General features: G+C 42.7%; 2 protein-coding genes across 4 annotated transcripts in view; one reads left to right on the plus strand and one right to left on the minus strand.

Annotated features, from left to right (window-relative positions):
* The first annotated feature begins 7 nt into the window (after positions 1-7).
* Positions 8-12,126, plus strand: LOC311239169 (putative oxidoreductase ZK1290.5). 3 transcript variants are annotated; one of them, XM_084327430.1, is made up of 8 exons: positions 8-175; positions 5,724-5,972; positions 6,310-6,411; positions 6,976-7,067; positions 7,570-7,752; positions 8,872-8,931; positions 9,504-9,605; positions 11,764-12,126. In XM_084327430.1, exons 1-7 carry the CDS (start codon positions 100-102, stop codon positions 9,597-9,599), a joined length of 858 nt encoding a protein of 285 aa, XP_084183556.1. In that variant the 5' UTR covers positions 8-99; the 3' UTR covers positions 9,600-9,605; positions 11,764-12,126. The 3 variants fall into 3 exon arrangements, with proteins under 3 accessions (XP_084183556.1, XP_084183554.1, XP_084183555.1); XM_084327428.1 differs by having other exon boundaries at positions 9,504-9,569; XM_084327429.1 differs by lacking the exon at positions 9,504-9,605.
* A 177-nt stretch (positions 12,127-12,303) lies between these two features.
* Positions 12,304-19,488, minus strand: part of rc3h1b (ring finger and CCCH-type domains 1b) — an 85,333-nt gene continuing 78,148 nt past the window's right edge. The window contains exon 19 of the mRNA XM_084326774.1: positions 12,304-18,336. Coding sequence (XP_084182900.1) covers positions 18,183-18,336 — 154 coding nt within the window. The 3' untranslated portion in view covers positions 12,304-18,182. The remainder of the gene's footprint in view (positions 18,337-19,488) is intronic.

Genomic DNA, 19,488 nt, shown 5'->3' on the forward strand with positions numbered 1-19,488 from the left:
TTGCAGATTTACGACGCTTGCAATCCTATTCAGGAATGCGAACATGGAAAACACCAAGAGTCGGGAATAACAATGAATGAATAAATAAACCGAGAAGGCATGTCTTTTGTACAAGCGTTGGGTTGTCCCATGGTGTCGCTTTCCAATGGGCTGCAGATTCCAATACTTGGATTAGGTAGGTTTTATTTATTTTACAGCTACATTCTGTGGCACTGGCACTTCCAACGTAACGATGCGGCCAGCCAGCTCCCTCCTGTTTTTACCAGTAGGTCAATGTAACAACAATCTAAACAGAAATTTAGTTCTATATTTCTTACAACAACGTTACCAACATCAAAGCGCCGCCTCTGCCGCTGCAGACTACAGTTGTTGCTGCTGCGTCGATTGTGAATCAGTTAACCGTTATTAGAAGGCAGGGCACTTATTAATAAGGAATGTATTGACAAACAACAAAATAGTCTGGATAGAAACTGATATGAATATACTGTATAACTACAGAATTGTTCTCAGGTAAACCAAGAGGGAGATTGTTTTGATTCAGTTTTCTTTAATGAAATCTGTTCTCAAATCCCAGCTAGAGAACCAACCATCAGAACTTAACTGTGTTATATTCCTTCAATATGGTACAAAATCTATTGTTAGCCCAATACTGAAGTCTCTGAAAAATGACCCTATGAATGAATGAAAACTTTATTTAACAGATTGCAGAATGGGTACAATACAGTACGGCTCAATACATACAATTGTTAAGGGGATGCAGACCTGAGAAAGACGTTTGTCTTGTTTCCATCAGGGTCCCCCATTTTCAATTCATATAGACATTTATGACATACACAACATACATGACATTTATGGCATAGGGACATATAGGTATTTAGTACTGATACATTTGTGACATAACGGTATTCAAATATACAGTACTGTTACCCCTAGATCCTGACAGAGTATATACATATGATGGGGAGGGGACTGTACATTAGGAGGGGGTGGGTGGGTGAGAGGTAAATATACATACGGCGGGGAGGGAATATATACATGCGGTGGTGAGGAGACTGTCTATTAGGAGGTGGTGGGGGTTTTGGGCATTTACGGTGGCCAGTTTCGAATTGCAGCCTCCCGTAGGTGCTCTTTAAGAGCGGTTTTGAATGTGGGCAGGGATTCACATTCCTTTACAGCTTTGGGTAGGGCGTTCCACATTGTTGTGGCATAATTGCGAAACGTGTTTAGTCCCTTGTTTGAGCCGAATCTGGGTTTAACATGATTTGTTGAGCTTCCTCTGGTGTAGTGGTTGTGGTATTCACTGACCTTTGGGAAGTATTTTGACATGTACATGGGCACCCCGGTCGTATAGTGTATCTTGTAGACCAGGCCCATTGCAAGTTGCTGTACTCTGTCGTCTACTCTAAGCCATCCTAGGTTGGCAAAGTGGGCAGGGGTGAGGTGGGTTCTATAAATACCTTTAAACTACCGTGGCATTCGTTTATTGAGTACAGCATATAAATTATACACGGATCTATTCTTAACACGAGGCTTATGACCTATCTAGAAGAAAACAAGTCAAGTCAAGTCAAGAGTTTTATTTGTCACGGCATACAAGTATACAATGAAATGCGGGTGGTCTTGCCCGCAACGATGTGCAATACAGTAGTACAACATATAATAGAATCCAATAGACAACATTGTGCAATAAACAGACCAACATAGTGGGACATCACGGTATTTGTACATAGTTATTTACAGAGCATGAAGGACATGCTAGGTCCCTTGGTAGTGCAATACACTGTTATACTATTTTTAAAGTGACCTTTCTTTGTGGCCATAAGTGTGGGCGTGTGCAGCATGAGTGAGTGCTTTCTCATGTTAAAGTGGCTGCTAGTGTGTGAGTGTGCACAGCGTGTGTGTCGTGTGTGTGCTAATGTGTGCTTGTGTGTGTAGGGTTCAGTGTTCTGTGACCCTCAGTGTTCATTGTTCAAGGCTCTGATGGCCTGGGGGAAGAAGCTGAGCCGAAGCCTCTCTGTCCTAGTAGCTGGTGTTCGCAGCAGCTGGAACAGGCTGTTATTGGGGTGGTGAGGGTCTTTCATTATTCTGCAGGCTCTGGATTTGCACCTCTTGTTGTATAGAACCTGCAGGGGAGGTAGTGCAATACCCGTGGTACGCTCGGCAGAGCGCACCACTTTCTGTAGGGCCTTCTTGTCCTGTGCCGTGCTGTTGCCATACCAGGCAGTGATGTTTCCAGTCAAGATGCTCTCTACAGCTCCGGAGTAGAAGGACTGGAGTATCTTCCCCGATACTCTGAACTTCCTTAACTGTCTCAGGTGGTAGAGGCGCTGCTTCGCCTTTTTTACAACTGTGTCTATGTGTGTTGACCATGTCAGATCCTCTGAGATGTGGACCCCCAGGTACTTAAAGCTGCTCACCCTGTCCACGGTGGCCCCGTTTATCCTCAGTGGTGTGTGTGTCTCCTGCTGTCCTCTCCTATAATCCACGATCAGCTCCTTGGTTTTACCAATGTTCAGGAGCAGGCTGTTGTCCTGGCACCAGCGTTCCAGTACCTCAACCTCCTCCCGGTAGGCCTTCTCGTCGAGTTGGAGCTGAACTTGGCCACACAGTCGTGTGTGTATAGTGAGTACAGCAGGGGGCTCAGAACACAGCCCTGGGGGGACCCGATGCTCAGGGTGATGGTGTTGGAGGTCTGACCCCCCACCCTGACCGCCTGGGGTCTTTCACTCAGAAAGTCCAGTACCCAGGCGCTCAGAGCGGAGCTCAGACCCAGCTCGATCAGCTTGTCCACCAGTCTGGTGGGGACTATGGTGTTGAATGCTGAGCTGTAGTCAATGAACAACAGTCTCACATAGCCCCCCTTCTGACGGTCCAGGTGAGAGAGGGTGCTGTGCAGTACTTGGGAGACCGCATCATCAGTGGACCTGTTTGGCCTGTATGCAAATTGCATAGGGTCCATATCGCTGGGGAGGGAGGCACAAATGTGATCCTTGACCAGCCTCTCGAAACATTTCATGGCCACAGAGGTGAGTGCCACCGGTCTGTAGTCATTGAGACCTGCTGGGGAGGGTTTCTTTGGTACCGGGATAATGGTAGACATCTTGAAGCAGGCAGGGACCACTGACTCCTTCAGGGATCGATTAAATATGGTGAACACAGGGGCTAGCTGGTTAGCACAGGACTTGAGTATGCGTCCTGTTATTCCATCTGGGCCAGCCGCCTTCCTGGTGTTCACCTGCATAAATGCTCTTCTCACACTGTGTACCGTCAACTGTTTAGTGGAGGAGCCGAATGGATTTAGAAAGGCTAGAGCCTGTGTTGATCATGTCTATTCTATCACTACAGTTGTCAGAAACAGAATAATGCAAAACAAGTCATCATTTGTTATATCGACAGAATCGACTACAAAAAAAAGCTTTTGATTTAGTCAACAGAGATGTATTATCGTCTTCTTGAATAAGGGGTAGAAGGGAAATTCTACTGGGCCATACAATCATAAAGATCCTCAGGCTTGTGTTAAAGTTAATGAATATTGGTCAGGGTGGTTCCCCCCACGCCGTCTGGGGTCAAACGGGGATGGTCTCTCACCCACTCTGTTTGCTGTATTCATCAACACTTTAGCTAAAGAAATAAAACATCTAGGACTGGGTCTAAATTACGATGGTAGTAATAAATTGGACATATTACTTTATGCAGATGATATAATTCTGGTAGCTGAACATTAAAACCATCTTCAGAAAATGGTAATATGTAGTGTAAGGAAAGCTGGTGTAGAAAGTGGAGACTCAAGTTAATCACAGAAACTCAAACCATGCATTTCAGACCGACTAAGACAGAGAAGATAAAAAGAGTAATTTTCTATTTTATTTGGGGGGGGGGGGGGGGGGGGGATCTGAATGCTAAAAGATATAAATATTTAGGCTTAATTTTGGAGGAGCATCTGAACTTTGAACATGGTACAGCTGCATTGGCTGAATCTGCCATAGTAGGGCACTTGGTGGTATAATAGCTAAATCTAAACAGCTGGGTGATTTGGATATATGCTACCTACTCCAGGCCAGGTATGGGGTTCAAAAGTAAATATAAAAGGAGAAAAGGTACAGAAAAGGTACAGAATAGCGCAATAGGGTATTTTCTAGGAGTCCATAAATTCACCCCTGTATTGGCAATAACAGGAGATATGGGATGGGAACCGTGTGGAATAAGATGGAAAGGCAGCATCTTAGCTTTATGGAACAGATTGATAAAATGCCAGTCGAGTTGCTAGGAAAATATTCAACTGGGATGTAACTTAACTGTAAAAGGTGCATGGGCAAGTGAGATAGAAGACACTCAGCTAAATTGGAGCATCTGACCTTTTCCAGAATGTAAACACTGTAAACATCTCCTTGGTTAAGGAAGCCTTGTCTACATACATACATCAGATTAAATGGTCACATGAAATACTACATACACCAAAATTAAGAACATTTAGTACTATAAATAGTTGTTATAGAAATGAAAAATATGTGTGTGCTCCATTATCAAAAAGACAAAGTTCATTATGTGCCCAGCTCCGCTCTGGGATTTTGCCCCTGCACCTCGAAACCGGACGTTACCTTGGGGGTCACAGACAGTAGAAGAGCGGATCTGTATTTACTGTAATATTGATAGAGAATACGTTTCATTTGATGTTTTATTGTCCATTATATTATGAGTTGCATCAAAAGTTATTTGACAGGTGTAAACATCTTGAGTTAATGTGGTTGAGTGATGCAGAAAGCCTAAAATAGATTTTTTATCACAGGGTTGCACTTGCAGAATATTTAGAGAAAGCTTGGGATAAACGTCGAAAAGAACATATAATGTGATGTATTTATTTTGGCCTCTGATGGTGTGCATGGTGTAGCGTACAAACCTTGGGAAGTGAATGTTATATTCAATTATTGTTTTTGGTGTCTTATAATCGCATAAGGGATGGGTCGTCGGACATGACACGAAAATAAAATTTTAATTCATTCATTCAGTGAAGTTGGCATTAAGATGCTGTGCCGGTAACTCTATATCTAAGAGAAACAAAAGATCTGTGGCGACTTCGTCCTTTCTTGAACTGGATACATCAAGGGAGAACATTTCAGCAAATCTTTGGAGGTCAATGGATGTTCTAAAAGATAATAATGCTCTTTATTCATACAATTAAAACCAATGCGTTTCGGCAACATGCCGCCATCAGGGTTACATGACAAAAAAAGCTTTTGTTTTTTATTAACCACAGTATATTCATAATCGTACTACGTATGTAATAATACTATACATTGGCTTAGCATATTTACTCCGTTGCTTTTTCAAATATGCTCCATATATACACATGTTTTACATGTACACTACAATGCACCTCATTTCGTTGTACTCTGTACTTGCACTTGTGCAATGACAAATACATTGAATCTAATCTAACCTCTGCAACATTTCAAGGGAATGGCTTTGAACAGGATTGCTTTAAAAGAATTAAATTCCACAGGATCAATCCTTTGTGTATAACACAATACACAACACAATAACACAATACAATGAAAATACAACTGTTCTCAGCTGAGTTCAGTGTGTGTGACTCCAGACGTGTAGAAGAACACAGTCCCAGCTGTGTGGACGTAAGGACCCTGTGGGTAAAGAGTCTTGTGTCTGGTGGCACATAACCCCCCCCCTCACCACACAAATGTAGTCCGTCTTCTCTCCTTCCCAAGGCACATCACATGACGGAGGGTACTCCCATGACGCCATTCTGTATGCACTCCGAGAGTGTGGCGTGCGGCACATCGACACAGCGAAGCGGTACGGCTGTGAGGCACAGCTGGGTGAAGCCATCAGAGAGAGCGGGGTGCCACGACGTGACCTGTGGCTCACCACCAAGCTGTGGCCGGGGGAGTACGGATACGAAGCTGCCAAGAAGGCCTGCCGTGACTCCTGCTCACGCCTTGGGGTGGAATATCTTGGTATGGGCCTACGATAAGATTTACCCCCAGAATAGGACAACAGGAGACCCCCCCCCCCCTCATCAAGACACATTAAACAACAATTGATCTCATGGGACAATTCCTATCTAAACAAAGACCCCCCCCCCCCATCATGATTTCAGATTCAGAAGAGCTCAAGCTCCCCTGGCCCCTCTGTAGTTCACACCCAGGTGGCCTGCTATAAGATTTACCTAGAATAGGACAACAGGAGACCCCCCCCCATCAAGACACATTAAACAAAAAGATCATGACATGAGACTACCACAGCTGTTTGTACGTTCACTGATCACAACTCCCCGTCGCTTTCTTCTCTTAGACCTGTACCTTATGCACTGGCCAGAGTCCATGGTCCGTGGTGGCACCAGCCGGGAGGTGAGAGCCGAGACCTGGAGAGCCATGGAGGAGCTCTATGAAGATGGTGAGATGACATGGAGTTAGTTGGATGTTAGATTCTTCATGTTAATTCAACAAGGGACGTTGACTTAACCCTTTCACTGCCAACTATCGGTTGTGTGATAGTAAAGGGTTAACCTTCTGTCGTGTGGCAGTGAAAGGGTTAACCGGCTGTCGTGTGGCAGTGAAAGGGTTAACCTTCTGTGTGTTGTCGCAGTGAAAGGGTTAACCGTTTTGGTAGTGCGGCAGTGAAAGGGTTAAGAGCCCATAGATGACGATAGGTGGTGGATGGGGGGAGGCAGAAACTAGTATATTGGAAGGACAGTAGGCTGTGTGGGGGAGGGGGAGATAGTTATTCCACAGTGTACACAGGAAGACACTTGTATACTGGAAGGGTTTTCTAAGGGCCACACAGAAGTGTTTAGTGAGGGGCACCACCAGGCCATACTTTTGAGTATAGCTGATTTACCTATTGGATAAATCATATTCCTGTATTGTCCTTGTTCTGTCCCACAGCATTATGCATCCCTTGTGTTAAAAAGAAAAAAGTCAAACAGGTTTCATACAGGATGTCTCTTTCGATCTACAGGGGTGTGCCGTGCCATCGGGGTGAGCAACTTCCTGGTGCGCCACCTGCAGGAGCTAAAGGAGGACTGCAGCGTGGTGCCACACGTCAACCAAGTGAGTACTATACTCCAGCGAGCCTGTAGCGGGACAAAATGCGATCCCATTGCAACAAAGCTCTTTGGCGGGGCTCATGGGCCACCAAGTAGGGCCTTCGGACCAAATTTGGTCAGAGACAAAAACGGTTTCGTTCCACCCAAGGATTCTGGAGTGATAACATATTACATTTAGTATATTTTGGTATAATTAAATCATACTTGAAAAATGTATATACCTTTTGTTATTACAATGCATATTAACAAAACACAAGGACATGCAATTAAAATAGCTAGTGCCTGGTTACTGGTTAGCCTATATTTCTAAATTATTCATATCTAATCACAGTTTTGCCTGCAGCCCACCACTCATGTTTGTGGCTCTTGGGCTCTATAGGCTCTCGGTTAGGAGGTTGTGTGAAATTGGACTCCTCAGTCACAGACGACATGGAAGTATCGTCACTTGGCAGTGATGATGTCACTTGGTAGTGATGAGGTCACTTGGCTCCCCTTCTCTCCGTCAGGTGGAGTACCATCCGTTCCAGCAGCCGGATCAGCTGGTGGACTACTGTCGCCATGAGGGCATTGTGTTTGAAGGGTACTGCCCCCTGGCCAAAGGACAAGCCGTCAGCCACCCCTCCATCCTTCAGCTGGCTCAGAAGTACGGACGTACACCTGCTCAGATCTGCATCCGCTGGAGCATACAGGTACTAATCCAATAGCAGGTACGGCCCAAAGGAAACTCTATAGACCGTATTCACATGGTTTATAGAGCATGTGAATACCTTTACTCCCCTCTATATACTTACTTGCACGGTGGTGTAGTGGTTAACACTGTTGCCTCACAGCAAGAAGGTCCAGGGTTCGATTCCCGCTTGGGGACCAGGTTTCCACGTTGCCAGGTACCCAGGTGGGGGATCTCCCAGGCCTTTCTGTGTGGAGTTTGCATGTTCTCCCCGTGCTTGCAAGGGTTTCCCCCCCGATAAGATAAACCCAATGGAAAAACATGCACACAACAGATCGCTGACGCTGTCGCGTCCTTGATGAAAACGGGCAGGAGCACTTGGATTGGTCCCCGGGCGCGGTACCTCGCCGACGCCCTGTCTGCTCCCGGCTGCCCTTGGGGGGGAAGGACGACGGGATGGGTTAAGCGCAGAGCTCAATCGCATCGGCGACTAAAAAAAAAGACAATGCGTGTGTGTGTGTGTATTCCAGTGTGCCGCTCCCATTGTATGTCCCAGTTTGTTGCATGCCGAATAAAGAATCCCTGCATTATTATATACACCTGCATATAACTCATAGCTCTGTATGAGAGTATGTACAAATGCTGTATATACCATATATATTTATTCTAACCACATACAGTATCTATCCACACCTGTCTGTATTTACCTGCACATAGTCCTTTAATATATCTGTAGATACTATATCTATACCTATCCTACTCTTACTAGTTACGCTGCTGGCCAGTATACTACTACTACTACCATACTGTCTTTACACCTGTATCACTGTACATATTATACTACAACTCTGTACATGTACATCTGATTAGCACTACACCCAGTAGTACAAATTTGTATACCCAGTTTATTTACCTGTACATTGTATATTGCTGTTGCACTTTACTGCTACATTTGTACTCTGGTTGGATGCCAAACTCTTCTTTTCGCTGTACTGTACTTGTGCTATATAATGACAATGTATTTGAATCTAATCTAATTTTGCTCTTGTCATGCTCAGGTTGGCCAATAGGCTTTTCGTGGGGCGATACGGTTCTTTATGCTGTTGTCTTTATGTTAAGTCTCTTCTTTCCCCTCTTTCAGAATGGAGTTGTCACAATACCCAAGTCCACTAAAAAGGAGAGGATACAAGAAAACTGTCAAGTGAGTTGAAAACACGACACTCAAACGTTTGCATGTTCCCACATTAACCCCTCTGTCACCTCAGCCTAAAAGTCAAGTCCATTTAGAAACATGTGTTTAAAGGTAGAATCTGTAATGCCGTCAAACAGCGACCTCTAGGCAAAAGAGCCCTGCTCGGTATTGCACTTTGTGTACATTTCTTTAGTTTTGATCTGATGGGATGTGGGATAGGGGGGATGGGTTGCTATTGCTGGCCACAACTCAGGCTCTGCCAAGAGAGGTCTGGAGAAATTCACAGTAAAATAAGTTAATGAAATCCAAAACAAAAAATTTCAATAAAGTGCCACATACCAAGTCAGACTCTTTTGCCTAAAGGTCACTGTTTGATGGCATTACAGATTCTACCTTTAATTGAATGAAAACGTCAAATAGTAATCATAACTCAACCCCATAAAACATGATATTGGACTTGAACCGAAACCAATACCGTTATCATACCCATCGCTTTCATCCTCTCGTCTCCTTTCAACCTCACCCACCCCCACCCCACCTGCTCCTTCCCATCGGCTGGTTCTGACTCCTCCCACTCCCAGGTGTTTGGGTTCACGCTGGAGGAGGCGGACATGGCAGCTCTGAGCAGGTTGCATGATGGGAGACATGTGAGCTGGGATCCCACACACGTGCAGTAACACAAGGTGTATACTAGCAAATCTGTCTCACCGCATAACAAGGTGTATACAGTACTAGCATGTCTGTCTCACTGCATAACAAGGTGTATACTAGCATGTCTGTCTCACCGCATAACAAGGTGTATACAGTACTAGCATTTCTGTCTCACCGCATAACAAGGTGTATACTAGCATGTCTGTCTCATCAATAACAAGGTGTATACAGTACTAGCATTTCTGTCTCACCGCATAACAAGGTGTATACTAGCATGTCTGTCTCACTGCATAAAAAGGTGTATACTAGCATTTCTGTCTCACCGCATAACAAGGTGCATACTAGCATGTCTGTCCATCCTGCACCCTAAAAAAAACTAGTCGGTCTACAGGGAGGTCCACCACCGCATAACATGGTGGTGAATAGTAGCATGTCATTCTTGCAGTCTTTTGTGTAGCTTTCACGCTCAAACACTCATCCAGGGACGGAATGCTCTACTACTCTTTTTTTTAATCCACTTTTTCTCCCATTTTCTATATTTTCTCCCATCCCAATTTCGTATCATCCAATTCAACCCTCCCGTCACGAACGCTGTTTCTTGCCTCCCACAAGCCGGCTGCAATGTGGACTAAGTCATACATAGCACAAGTCCCCTCCGGTACTTGAGGTAACAGCAGTCGCATCTTTTCACCTGCGCAGCTCGATCTCTCAGTGGCGAGGAGTAACGCGTGGGAGGCTCACGCTGCCCCCGACACTTCCTGATTCTACTGCGCAGGCGCACCAACCGACCTGTAGGAGTCGCTGTCCACAACGCCCAATCCCCACCCATCAGTTTCCCACCCTCTAATACTGCCAATTGTATTAGTACGGACGACCAGCCAAACTGAAAACAATGTGGAGAGCTGGATTCGAACACGCGAACCCAGCGTCTCCACATTGGTGGCGAGTGCCTTGCCCACTACACCACCTAGCCGCCAACGCTCTACTACTCTTAAGTACATCGATTTTTCTATCTCTAAATTTGTTCTTCAAGTGCCCTCCTATTTGGCACACAGGATGTTGTAACTAATCAAAGATTTTCATTGATGAACAGTTCTCACAATGATCCTCCACATTCAGTCTCTTAGATACCTCTATCCCCTATGATGGAGATAATGTTTTTCTTATTATGTAGATTGCTATATTCAGACTAGGGGTATGTGTATGGGAGCATCATTTGCTCCTTATACCAATCTTTATATGGGACTTTGGGAAGAGGTACATATGCAATGCCCAAAACAATCCATTCTTTTCTAATAATTTCTAAGAATAAAGCTCATTTGGGTATAAAAGAAGTCCACAAAATCCATCTCCCATTCATTATCAACGGAGCAGCTCCAGACTTTATACTTGATAACACAAGTTTGAGTCTCTTTACTTCTCTGGTTTCTGGCTTTGGGAGAGGGGCTCATGTTCACAAATATTGATTGAACTTTCCCGGGCCCTGGAAATAACATATTGGAATTATTTTTTTATTATTATTATCTTTTTCCCCCCTCCTTTTTCCGATTTTTCTCCCATCCCACTGTTAATCGTTATGCCAATTCCCAACCCCCTTCCTGGTTGTTGCGCACTCCCCCCTACTGTTGGTCCGAGAGGCCGGAGACTGTCACATGCTTTCCTCCGACGCATGTGCAGCCAGCCGGCAGCCAGCGCAGATTCTCACTGGGAGAGTGTAACGTGTGGAAGGTCACACTACCTACCTCCAGATCCTACCCTCGCTGTGCAGGCGCCCCGACCGAACTGTAGGGGTCGCTGTCCACAACGCCCAGGACCCACCCATCAGCTTTCCCACCCCTAACACTGCCAATTGTGTTAGTATGAACGACCAGCCAAGCTGATATACATATTGGAATTCTTAATCTGGGTGGTATTACCCTTTAAGAGCATAGCTACTGCTAACATGCATGCATGGCTTTGTCACTCCTTTAGTAGCACCTTACCTTTTCTTTCTCCAGTGTTGATGGGGGCGGTACTTCCTTCATTGTGACACTCAGTATATCTACTGTCTGACCTTTGAATCATTTGTCATTGGAACTTTTGCTGGAAAAATGGTAGCACAATGGAAGCCACAACTGAAAACCCCCTGTATTTGTGGGTGTGACTGAAAGACAATTGTCACTTTTGTTTATTCATTGCTTGTTTCGACAGGTCTTTGGATTCATGCTCTCCCCAGAAGACATGGACAGCATCAGGAGGCTGCACTGTGACATGAAGCTCATTCATCTCAGCTTCCCACTATGGAAAGGATAAACAAACAAAAGACTGACGAGAGGGAACTCTGTTGATAAGCTGATTGCTGCTAGCCTTACGCAAGTGCCTTACAATAAGGAAATACTCTGTGCTTTAAATTTCTCGTTAAAGAGACGACTTTGAAACTTCATCTGAATACACAACACAATCTTAGATTTTAGTCTTGAAAGAAAAATTTAAATAAAGCTCACGAGTACTTTTTCTCGTTTGGTGTCTTCCAAGATCACTTAGGAATACAAATAAAATATATATCTGGCTCAACTGATGTGCGTTTGCGGTCATTGATGAAGCTGTGAGGAGGGTGCTGCCATCCGTGTGTTTGTGTCTTTAGTCATTCACGTCTTGAACGTATCCAGCAATATCAAAACAATGAGACAGAATTGCAGAGTTAGCAATATCATTTAATCCTTCCCCCTCGGCATAGAATCACTGTTGTACATAAGTTACATTTTTCTTTTCTCAATTTTCACAGGTTTCTTTTTTTTTTTTCCTCTCTTCAAACTTCCAGTTTGACCTTCCCCTTTCGTATCAAACAAAAAAGCAGATTGTATTATACAAAAATGCAAACCAATTTTCACACAGTGAATTCTCTTACAAAGTCATAAAATGGCATAATAATGGCTACATCCACATTGGAGGAAGATAATTCTAGACATTCCTTAATGGAGTATAATATACATATAAAAACTTTTTTTTCTTGCTGAAATCAAACCTGTACCTTAATTTAAGAGATATCTTACAAGGGAGTAATCATATAAAAAAGCCGTTTGCGTATTTTCCCCCCACAGAACGTTGGGGGAGGGGGTAAAATGTGAGCCTCAGACAGCAGTAACAGAGCTCTGTGGTCGAAGGGAGTGGGGGATAACTGGCTGTGTGAATGAGGGGTAGGCAGCAGTTCCACTCAAACAAAAAAACAAAAACAAAAAAAACACTAAATTGAAATGAACACCATCGCTATTACTGTAGAAAACCATCCCATAATCTCCCGCCATTTGTTAATTCTGCTCAGCCAAAGACTTTTCAGCCTCTCCCGGCTGCGGGGACCTATCTGATGGAACCAGGTTTGTGACGATAAGGGCCCCCCGACACTTCTGGTGGGGATGAGGCAATACGATGCTTGAAGGGGCAGTTCACCAAAAGTAAAAGCACATCTTAACCGCAGAGTGCCATCTATCCATCCAGATAGTCTCGTGTGATTCGTCTCATTTTGGAGATATCTGCCGTCACTCCTATAACCATGGAGCTGAATGGCAGTATGTTTGTGGCGCTCAAAAGCACACAAAAAAAATTATAAATTTGGAAAAACTCAAAAGCGATATCTCTTTCCAGGAATCACAACCTGGTTATTCCGGATAATCCATAGGCGTTGTTGTGAGCTATTTTCTACCCAGGTACAACCCCATTCATTATTATGGGGGGTGTAGTTAGATGGATAGGTAGAAGATAGTTCCTACGTGAAACTGCTCACAACAAGGTCTGAGACATTGAGTTTTTCAAATGTATTTCTTTTGTGCTTTTGAGCCACAAACAAAGTGCCATTCAGCTCCATTGTATTCGAGCGACACGGCAGATATCTCCAAAACTAGGCGAATGGCACGAGACAATCTTGATGGATAGATGGCACTCCGGGTAAGGGGGAAATGTTGATTTTTAAATTTTCATTTTGGGTGAACTGGCCCTTTAACCCCTTCACTACCAAATGGTTAACCCTTTCACTGTGACAATACAGAAGGTTAACCCCTTCACTGCCACACGACAAAGGGTCAACACGTTCACACTACAGAAGGTTAACCCTTTCACTACCACACTACAGACGGTTAACAGTCTGTAGTGGTAGTGAAAGGTTAACCTGTAGTGTGGTAGTGAAAGGGTTAACAACCAAATGTTGCAAATTGCTGGTGAAATCTCATCACATGTTCACACGACAACATTTTACTCAGTCCATCAGTTGGTCCCATAGCAGAATTGACAGGTGAGGCCATGTATTGACTATTCTAAATCAAGAACACAACATGCGTTTGATACCGTTGTAATCCTGGTGGACATGATGAAACACCTGGTGAGACGATGCAATGATTATCGTAAGACTTGGAAGTCAGTGATTTCACTCAATTACAGGAAGAAACGAAACAAAAGAAAAAGAAAAACAAACTACAAACTCAACTAAGTTGATGACATTTTCCTGGCCCCAAAAACAAAAAAAACTTTTGTTTCATGTCTTAAGAGATCTGCAATGCTGCATGAGAGAAGAGATTTATTTTTTGTGATGACTTTACAGTTTTTAAGGGAGAAATTTTACCAGAGTCGTGGCGACCCTGAATCATGCCAATTTAGAAATTTGAGTTACAATTAGCTAGTTTCCAGGTTGTCTCATACTGTTAAAACAGACAAGGAGGATTCCATGAGGAAATAAGGCCAAACTTTCATTAGAACCGTCCTGAATTGCCGCTTAGAAAAAAGAAAAAACCCCAACACTTTTCTAATACCTCAACACCATCACCCAGTACAGCACACTTCACTTTAAGAAAAAAGCCATAGTCAGGGTACGTTTTCTACAATACAATCTAGCACACACGAAAAACTTTTTTTTATTTATTTTTTTTGTAAATTTTCAAAAGTTATTAAATTTTGTCTTCTTCGGAAGCATATTCTATAAAGAACATTTTCTTTGTTTGAACACAAAAAGATTAAGTGAACACACATCAATGCGCACAGAAGTCCTTCGACTGGGAAAGGATAAAGTCTGTGTTGGCAACCAGTGGACAGAAAAACAAAAAAAATAACATTTTGCTGATTCTAAGTAGAGATCATTTAATATAAATGCTGAGCGAGTAGAATAAGAGGTGGCACGTTAATAGTGCTTTAGTATATTAATGTATGTATACATACTCATATGTATAAGTGAGTCGTGTACCTAAACAATAAATGTAGCGAGGAGCAGCCTGAGAGGCTTGAAGTGTGGTTGGAAAGAAATAAAAGAAATCTCCTTGTCAGAACGTTCACCATCAAAAAAACAGATTAGCCCCAGAACGTCAAAGGCCATCAAAAGGCTCCGAGAAACTGGAAGAAGAGACCGAATCAAAACCTAATTAACCATATTCACGCGGCAGCCATTTTGCTCTTATGTCATGCGCAGGTCGGGTACAGGGTGGAAAGGAATCCCAACCCGAGCATGACATAGAGCAAAATGGCCCCTGTGTGTGGTCAATTAACCCTTTCAGGTGCACGATGAGGTAGACATTTGACAAGAGAACATTACAAAAGATGTCACAATAGCTACTAGGCATTGAAGCATTATAGTTAGCCTCATACGATAATTATTATATATATTTTTTTTTGTGCCAAATTGAGATTTCTGCCTAACTGTACCCCCCTCACACTGCTGCATCGCCCTGGCTTAGTGCCCATGTCCTCAGCCAATCAGAACGCTTGTTAAGTTAAAAAATAAAAATAAAAAAAACATCTGCCTAACTCACTGTGTGAGTGACTGACTTCCGAGGCTCTTTTCCAACAATCTTGAAAAATTACTTAGGCAATTATCGTATGAGGCCAACGATATCCTAATTCTAGGATTCCACAGAACTTACACCTAAAAGGGTTAAAGATGTTGCCTAACCAAATATGGCCACTGATGACATTTTGCCATTAGTCTACATCCAATTGACACATCAGTAATCAGAAATCTGTCAAACCCAGATTGTCGGTTCCTTTATACCCCATCCGTGTCCGACCTAAACAAAGGCTGAACGTTAAATCAAAACGACTTGGCCCAGAACGAAACCTCTATCCTTATCCTTTAACCGTTTGAGCACCCGGACCCACTCTTCACAGCGCAGCTCCAATCATGTCACTTGTTTACAAAAGGCAGGGAGCTCCTTATCGAGCATTAGCAATAAACAATGTCCATGATAGGGAGAGAGCAAGAACAATGGTGGTGGTGACAATAATAATAGCAAAGAGTAACAAATTGCTACACGGTGAACAGAAAGCTAACTATACACAATTTAAAAGGCCTAAATGCTCCCTGAATACTACAAATTGAGCTGTTTATATCTTAACCAAAGGACAGGTCATGAGAGATGTTCCAATTCCTGTTTTCCCGTAAACGAACGCTGATACCCTGAATTATGTATTCGATTTGAAACATATTGCACAGCTAAAATAACACCAAGATTATAAATGGGTCTTTCCTTAAAGTAAACAGGTGTACGTTTCTAAACAAAGTCACTGAAATAAATGAAAATCTACAGATTGATATGACCATGTCTAACCTTTAGTCCGCACACCAACACAATGGAACCAATGATTTCTGGTAAACCACACCCCCTGAATCGTGACAACGTAAAGCATGAAAAAACTAAACAAAAAAAACACAAGGGAACGCAACTTCATAGAAGTTAAGAAGAACCGATGACGAGAGAATCCCAATGGGGAGGCCTTTTGTGTGACCAGACGGGAGGTTCCAAGGAGGGAAAATCTAAAATCCTTCACCCTGACAGCATAAAACTAACTCTACACTGGGGGGAGGGGGGCGGGGATTCAACCAGACTTGTGATGTAGAAAATATGGTTTTGCTTACAGCCTGTTTATGTATCTTTAATAATACAAATTAACAGTCGTTTGGCATCCGGTGTGTAGTGTGAATTATTCCCACGATTAAGTAAGACTGAATACCAGCCCTTCAGAGTACAGGCAGAGGGCATTTGCAAGCAAGCCACATCAAGTCACATCAAGTCACACCACAACCAAGAGAAGCATATAGTAGGTTCCCTTATAGAAAACATGAGGAAAGCTCATTATCAAAAAGATTCTTTTTTTTCTTCTTTTTTTTTGCAATCTTTAAAACAGAATGCTTCGGTTAAATATATAATATACTGCTTTTCAAGTATGAAACAGGCATATGATGTATTCATAAAATGCACTAATAAAATCATACTTCTCATGGTGGGCCAAGAAGTGCATGTGGTCTAAATGTGACTACTGAAACACCTTGCCTACTTGTGCCTGAAGTCGGCTGAGGATTGGTGGAATATTTCTACTGCTTTTCCTTCCTCTGGACCCTCGCCGTCTGGCCAACCACGTTTTACGATTCTAGGGGGCAGGGTGTTCCCAAGTACCAACCATCACATCTTCGGTACAATCGCTTCATAATGAGTCATCAGGCTATGACGGACAACAAAAGAGACTAGACTTTTAAGAAAGGGTTATTTTGGGGGGGTACAGATCTACGAGAGGGGTCCCCTGCTCCTTTTTCTATTCAAAATCATTCTTCACTTATAACGGCCTGGGGGAGCATTATTCAGCAAATAGGTTTACAGTGTCTCTATGTTCACAGTTGCAGGCTTGCTTCCTTAAAAAGGAGAGATTCAGATTTCTTAGAGCCTTTCCTATTGGTCACTAAATTTTACCATGTCCCTCCACGAAACCCCAGAAAAAAAAGGGTTTATTTCTGGTATTTACATTCCTGATAAATTGGTGCCAGCTTCCTTTTAGTCTTTTGTTAAAAATGCTAGTTACCATTGTTTCACCAGGCAGCCTGGCGACAAAAGCCACTTCAGGGGGGAGGGGGTGGGCCACATGCCAGCGGGTCAACGAGGTGAAGACGTTTCTCTCAGAGTTGCATGCAAGTCCTTTCTAACAGTGTCATCGTGTATTCTTACAATTACTAGAGCTTATAGAACTAAATGGAATGGCTTAAATGCAATGCAGAGAGAAATGGTTTTATACTCCCATTAACTTGCGCTACCAACAAATGCTAAGAGGAGGTTAATGCCAATTGACATGTCAAGTTCCGCCCTCCTTTCTTGATCCTCCAATCGCAACTGTTGAGGAAATCAACCGTTGTGATTGGAAAATCAAGAGGGCGGGTTTGAGATAATCACAAGTCAATCTCTCAGAAACTTAACTATAAGGGGACTCGGACAAGTAATCATTAGGATAAGCATCTAAGTCTTGAATCTTCCCTTTAAAAACAAGTTTCATCATCACCACCATTATCATCATCACCACCACAACCATTTGCTTTCCTGATAAATCTACTTTGTGAGCCTTGTTTATCTATAGTCCCAGTAAAAAATAAACAATGAAAACGAGAAATGTTATCAAATGCCCTGGTTTCCAGGCAATGAAAGTCATTAAAAAAAGAAAGAAAAAGCTCATTCACAGAACAAAAAGAAAGGAAATTCATATCACGGCAGATACTGCTCATCTTCTAAATAAAACGAGTATGTGTGTATGTGTGCCCGTGCATGCTTTTCGATCAAGCGTTTTGAGTGTGTGTATGCACGTGTCTGTGTGTGTGTGTGTATGCGTGTGGTCTAAGAGCAGGAATGGACCACACCATTCTTCTGCATCTCTGAACCGGTTCCAGGATCGGAACAAAGGTTCAGCGAAGACGTCTTATTGGACAGTGACAGCATGGACCCGCCCACCCCGCTGTCCTGTAGACCACTGGAGCCATTTGACACCTCGCTGGAGTGAGAAGGGGAGGGTGGGAGGGACAAGAGAAGGTGGAGATGGGTACAGGATGGTCAGAAAAGTCTTTAGTCAGTGGATACGTGTGCAGTTACTCCAGTTATACTGGTATCAGATCAAGTAGGGCTGTACCGAATGCAATTCTTTTTACATTCGAAGCTTCTATTGAAGTTTTCGAATGAAGCTTTGAATGTCTGTCGTCATATTTTATGACGTAATCATCATGACATTTTTTTTTATATATATAAATAAAAATCCTCAATTTGAATAAAGTGATTAATCTGATTAAATTAGTCTTTATTTATTTATTAAATCAACTTTCTTTAATGAATATTAACTCATCAGTTTCGTCAACATAAATAATCCAATAAGGGCACGGTTGGTACGAAAGTGATGGTGACGTCTTGATGGAGCGCCGAGCGGATGCAGATTTATGACGAGTCATATACTATAATATTAGTGTAGCCTAATCTTTATCTGCAACTGTGAAGAAAAACTCCATTGGTTTAAACATTATTATAATTCTTATAATTCTTTTTTAAATGTAATGTTGATTTAGAATTCGAATGTGAATGTTCTGAATGAAGCTTAGAAGCTTCAAACTATTCGGTACAGCCCTATGAGCAAGTTCAATTTAAGACATTTTAATGCCAGTTTAATTACATTTGCATAAAAAATCAACACCAAATATATTCTAAATAAATATATTGTTAATTCAAAATGATCAGTAAGACAAAAGGACAATAACATTTGTCCAAATATGTTTATTAATGGGAAACAATATATTTGTCCGTAATTATATTAATCACTACAATAGTCTTAGAGTCAGAGTCTGAAATTAACCTTTTAGATTCAGACACACTATGGGCTAGATCCACAAAGAATGGATTGCACAGTGCTAATTGCACCCTTACTTACAATTCATTATGAATTGAAAATGGGGGACCCTGATGTAAACAAGACGAAAGTCTTTCTCTGGTCTGCATCCCCTTAACAATTGTGTGTATTGAGCCGTACTGTATTGTACCCATTCTGCAATCTGTTAATAACATTTTCATTCAATCAATCACCTGCGCGCCGATTGATTGAATGAAAATTGTGACATCAAGAGACACCAGCAAACTGAACAAGCTGGTGAGGAAGACTAGA

This window comes from Notolepis coatsorum (genome assembly GCF_963971535.1).
Source record: "Notolepis coatsorum genome assembly, chromosome: 13".
NCBI classification, from domain to species: domain Eukaryota; kingdom Metazoa; phylum Chordata; class Actinopteri; order Aulopiformes; family Paralepididae; genus Notolepis; species Notolepis coatsorum.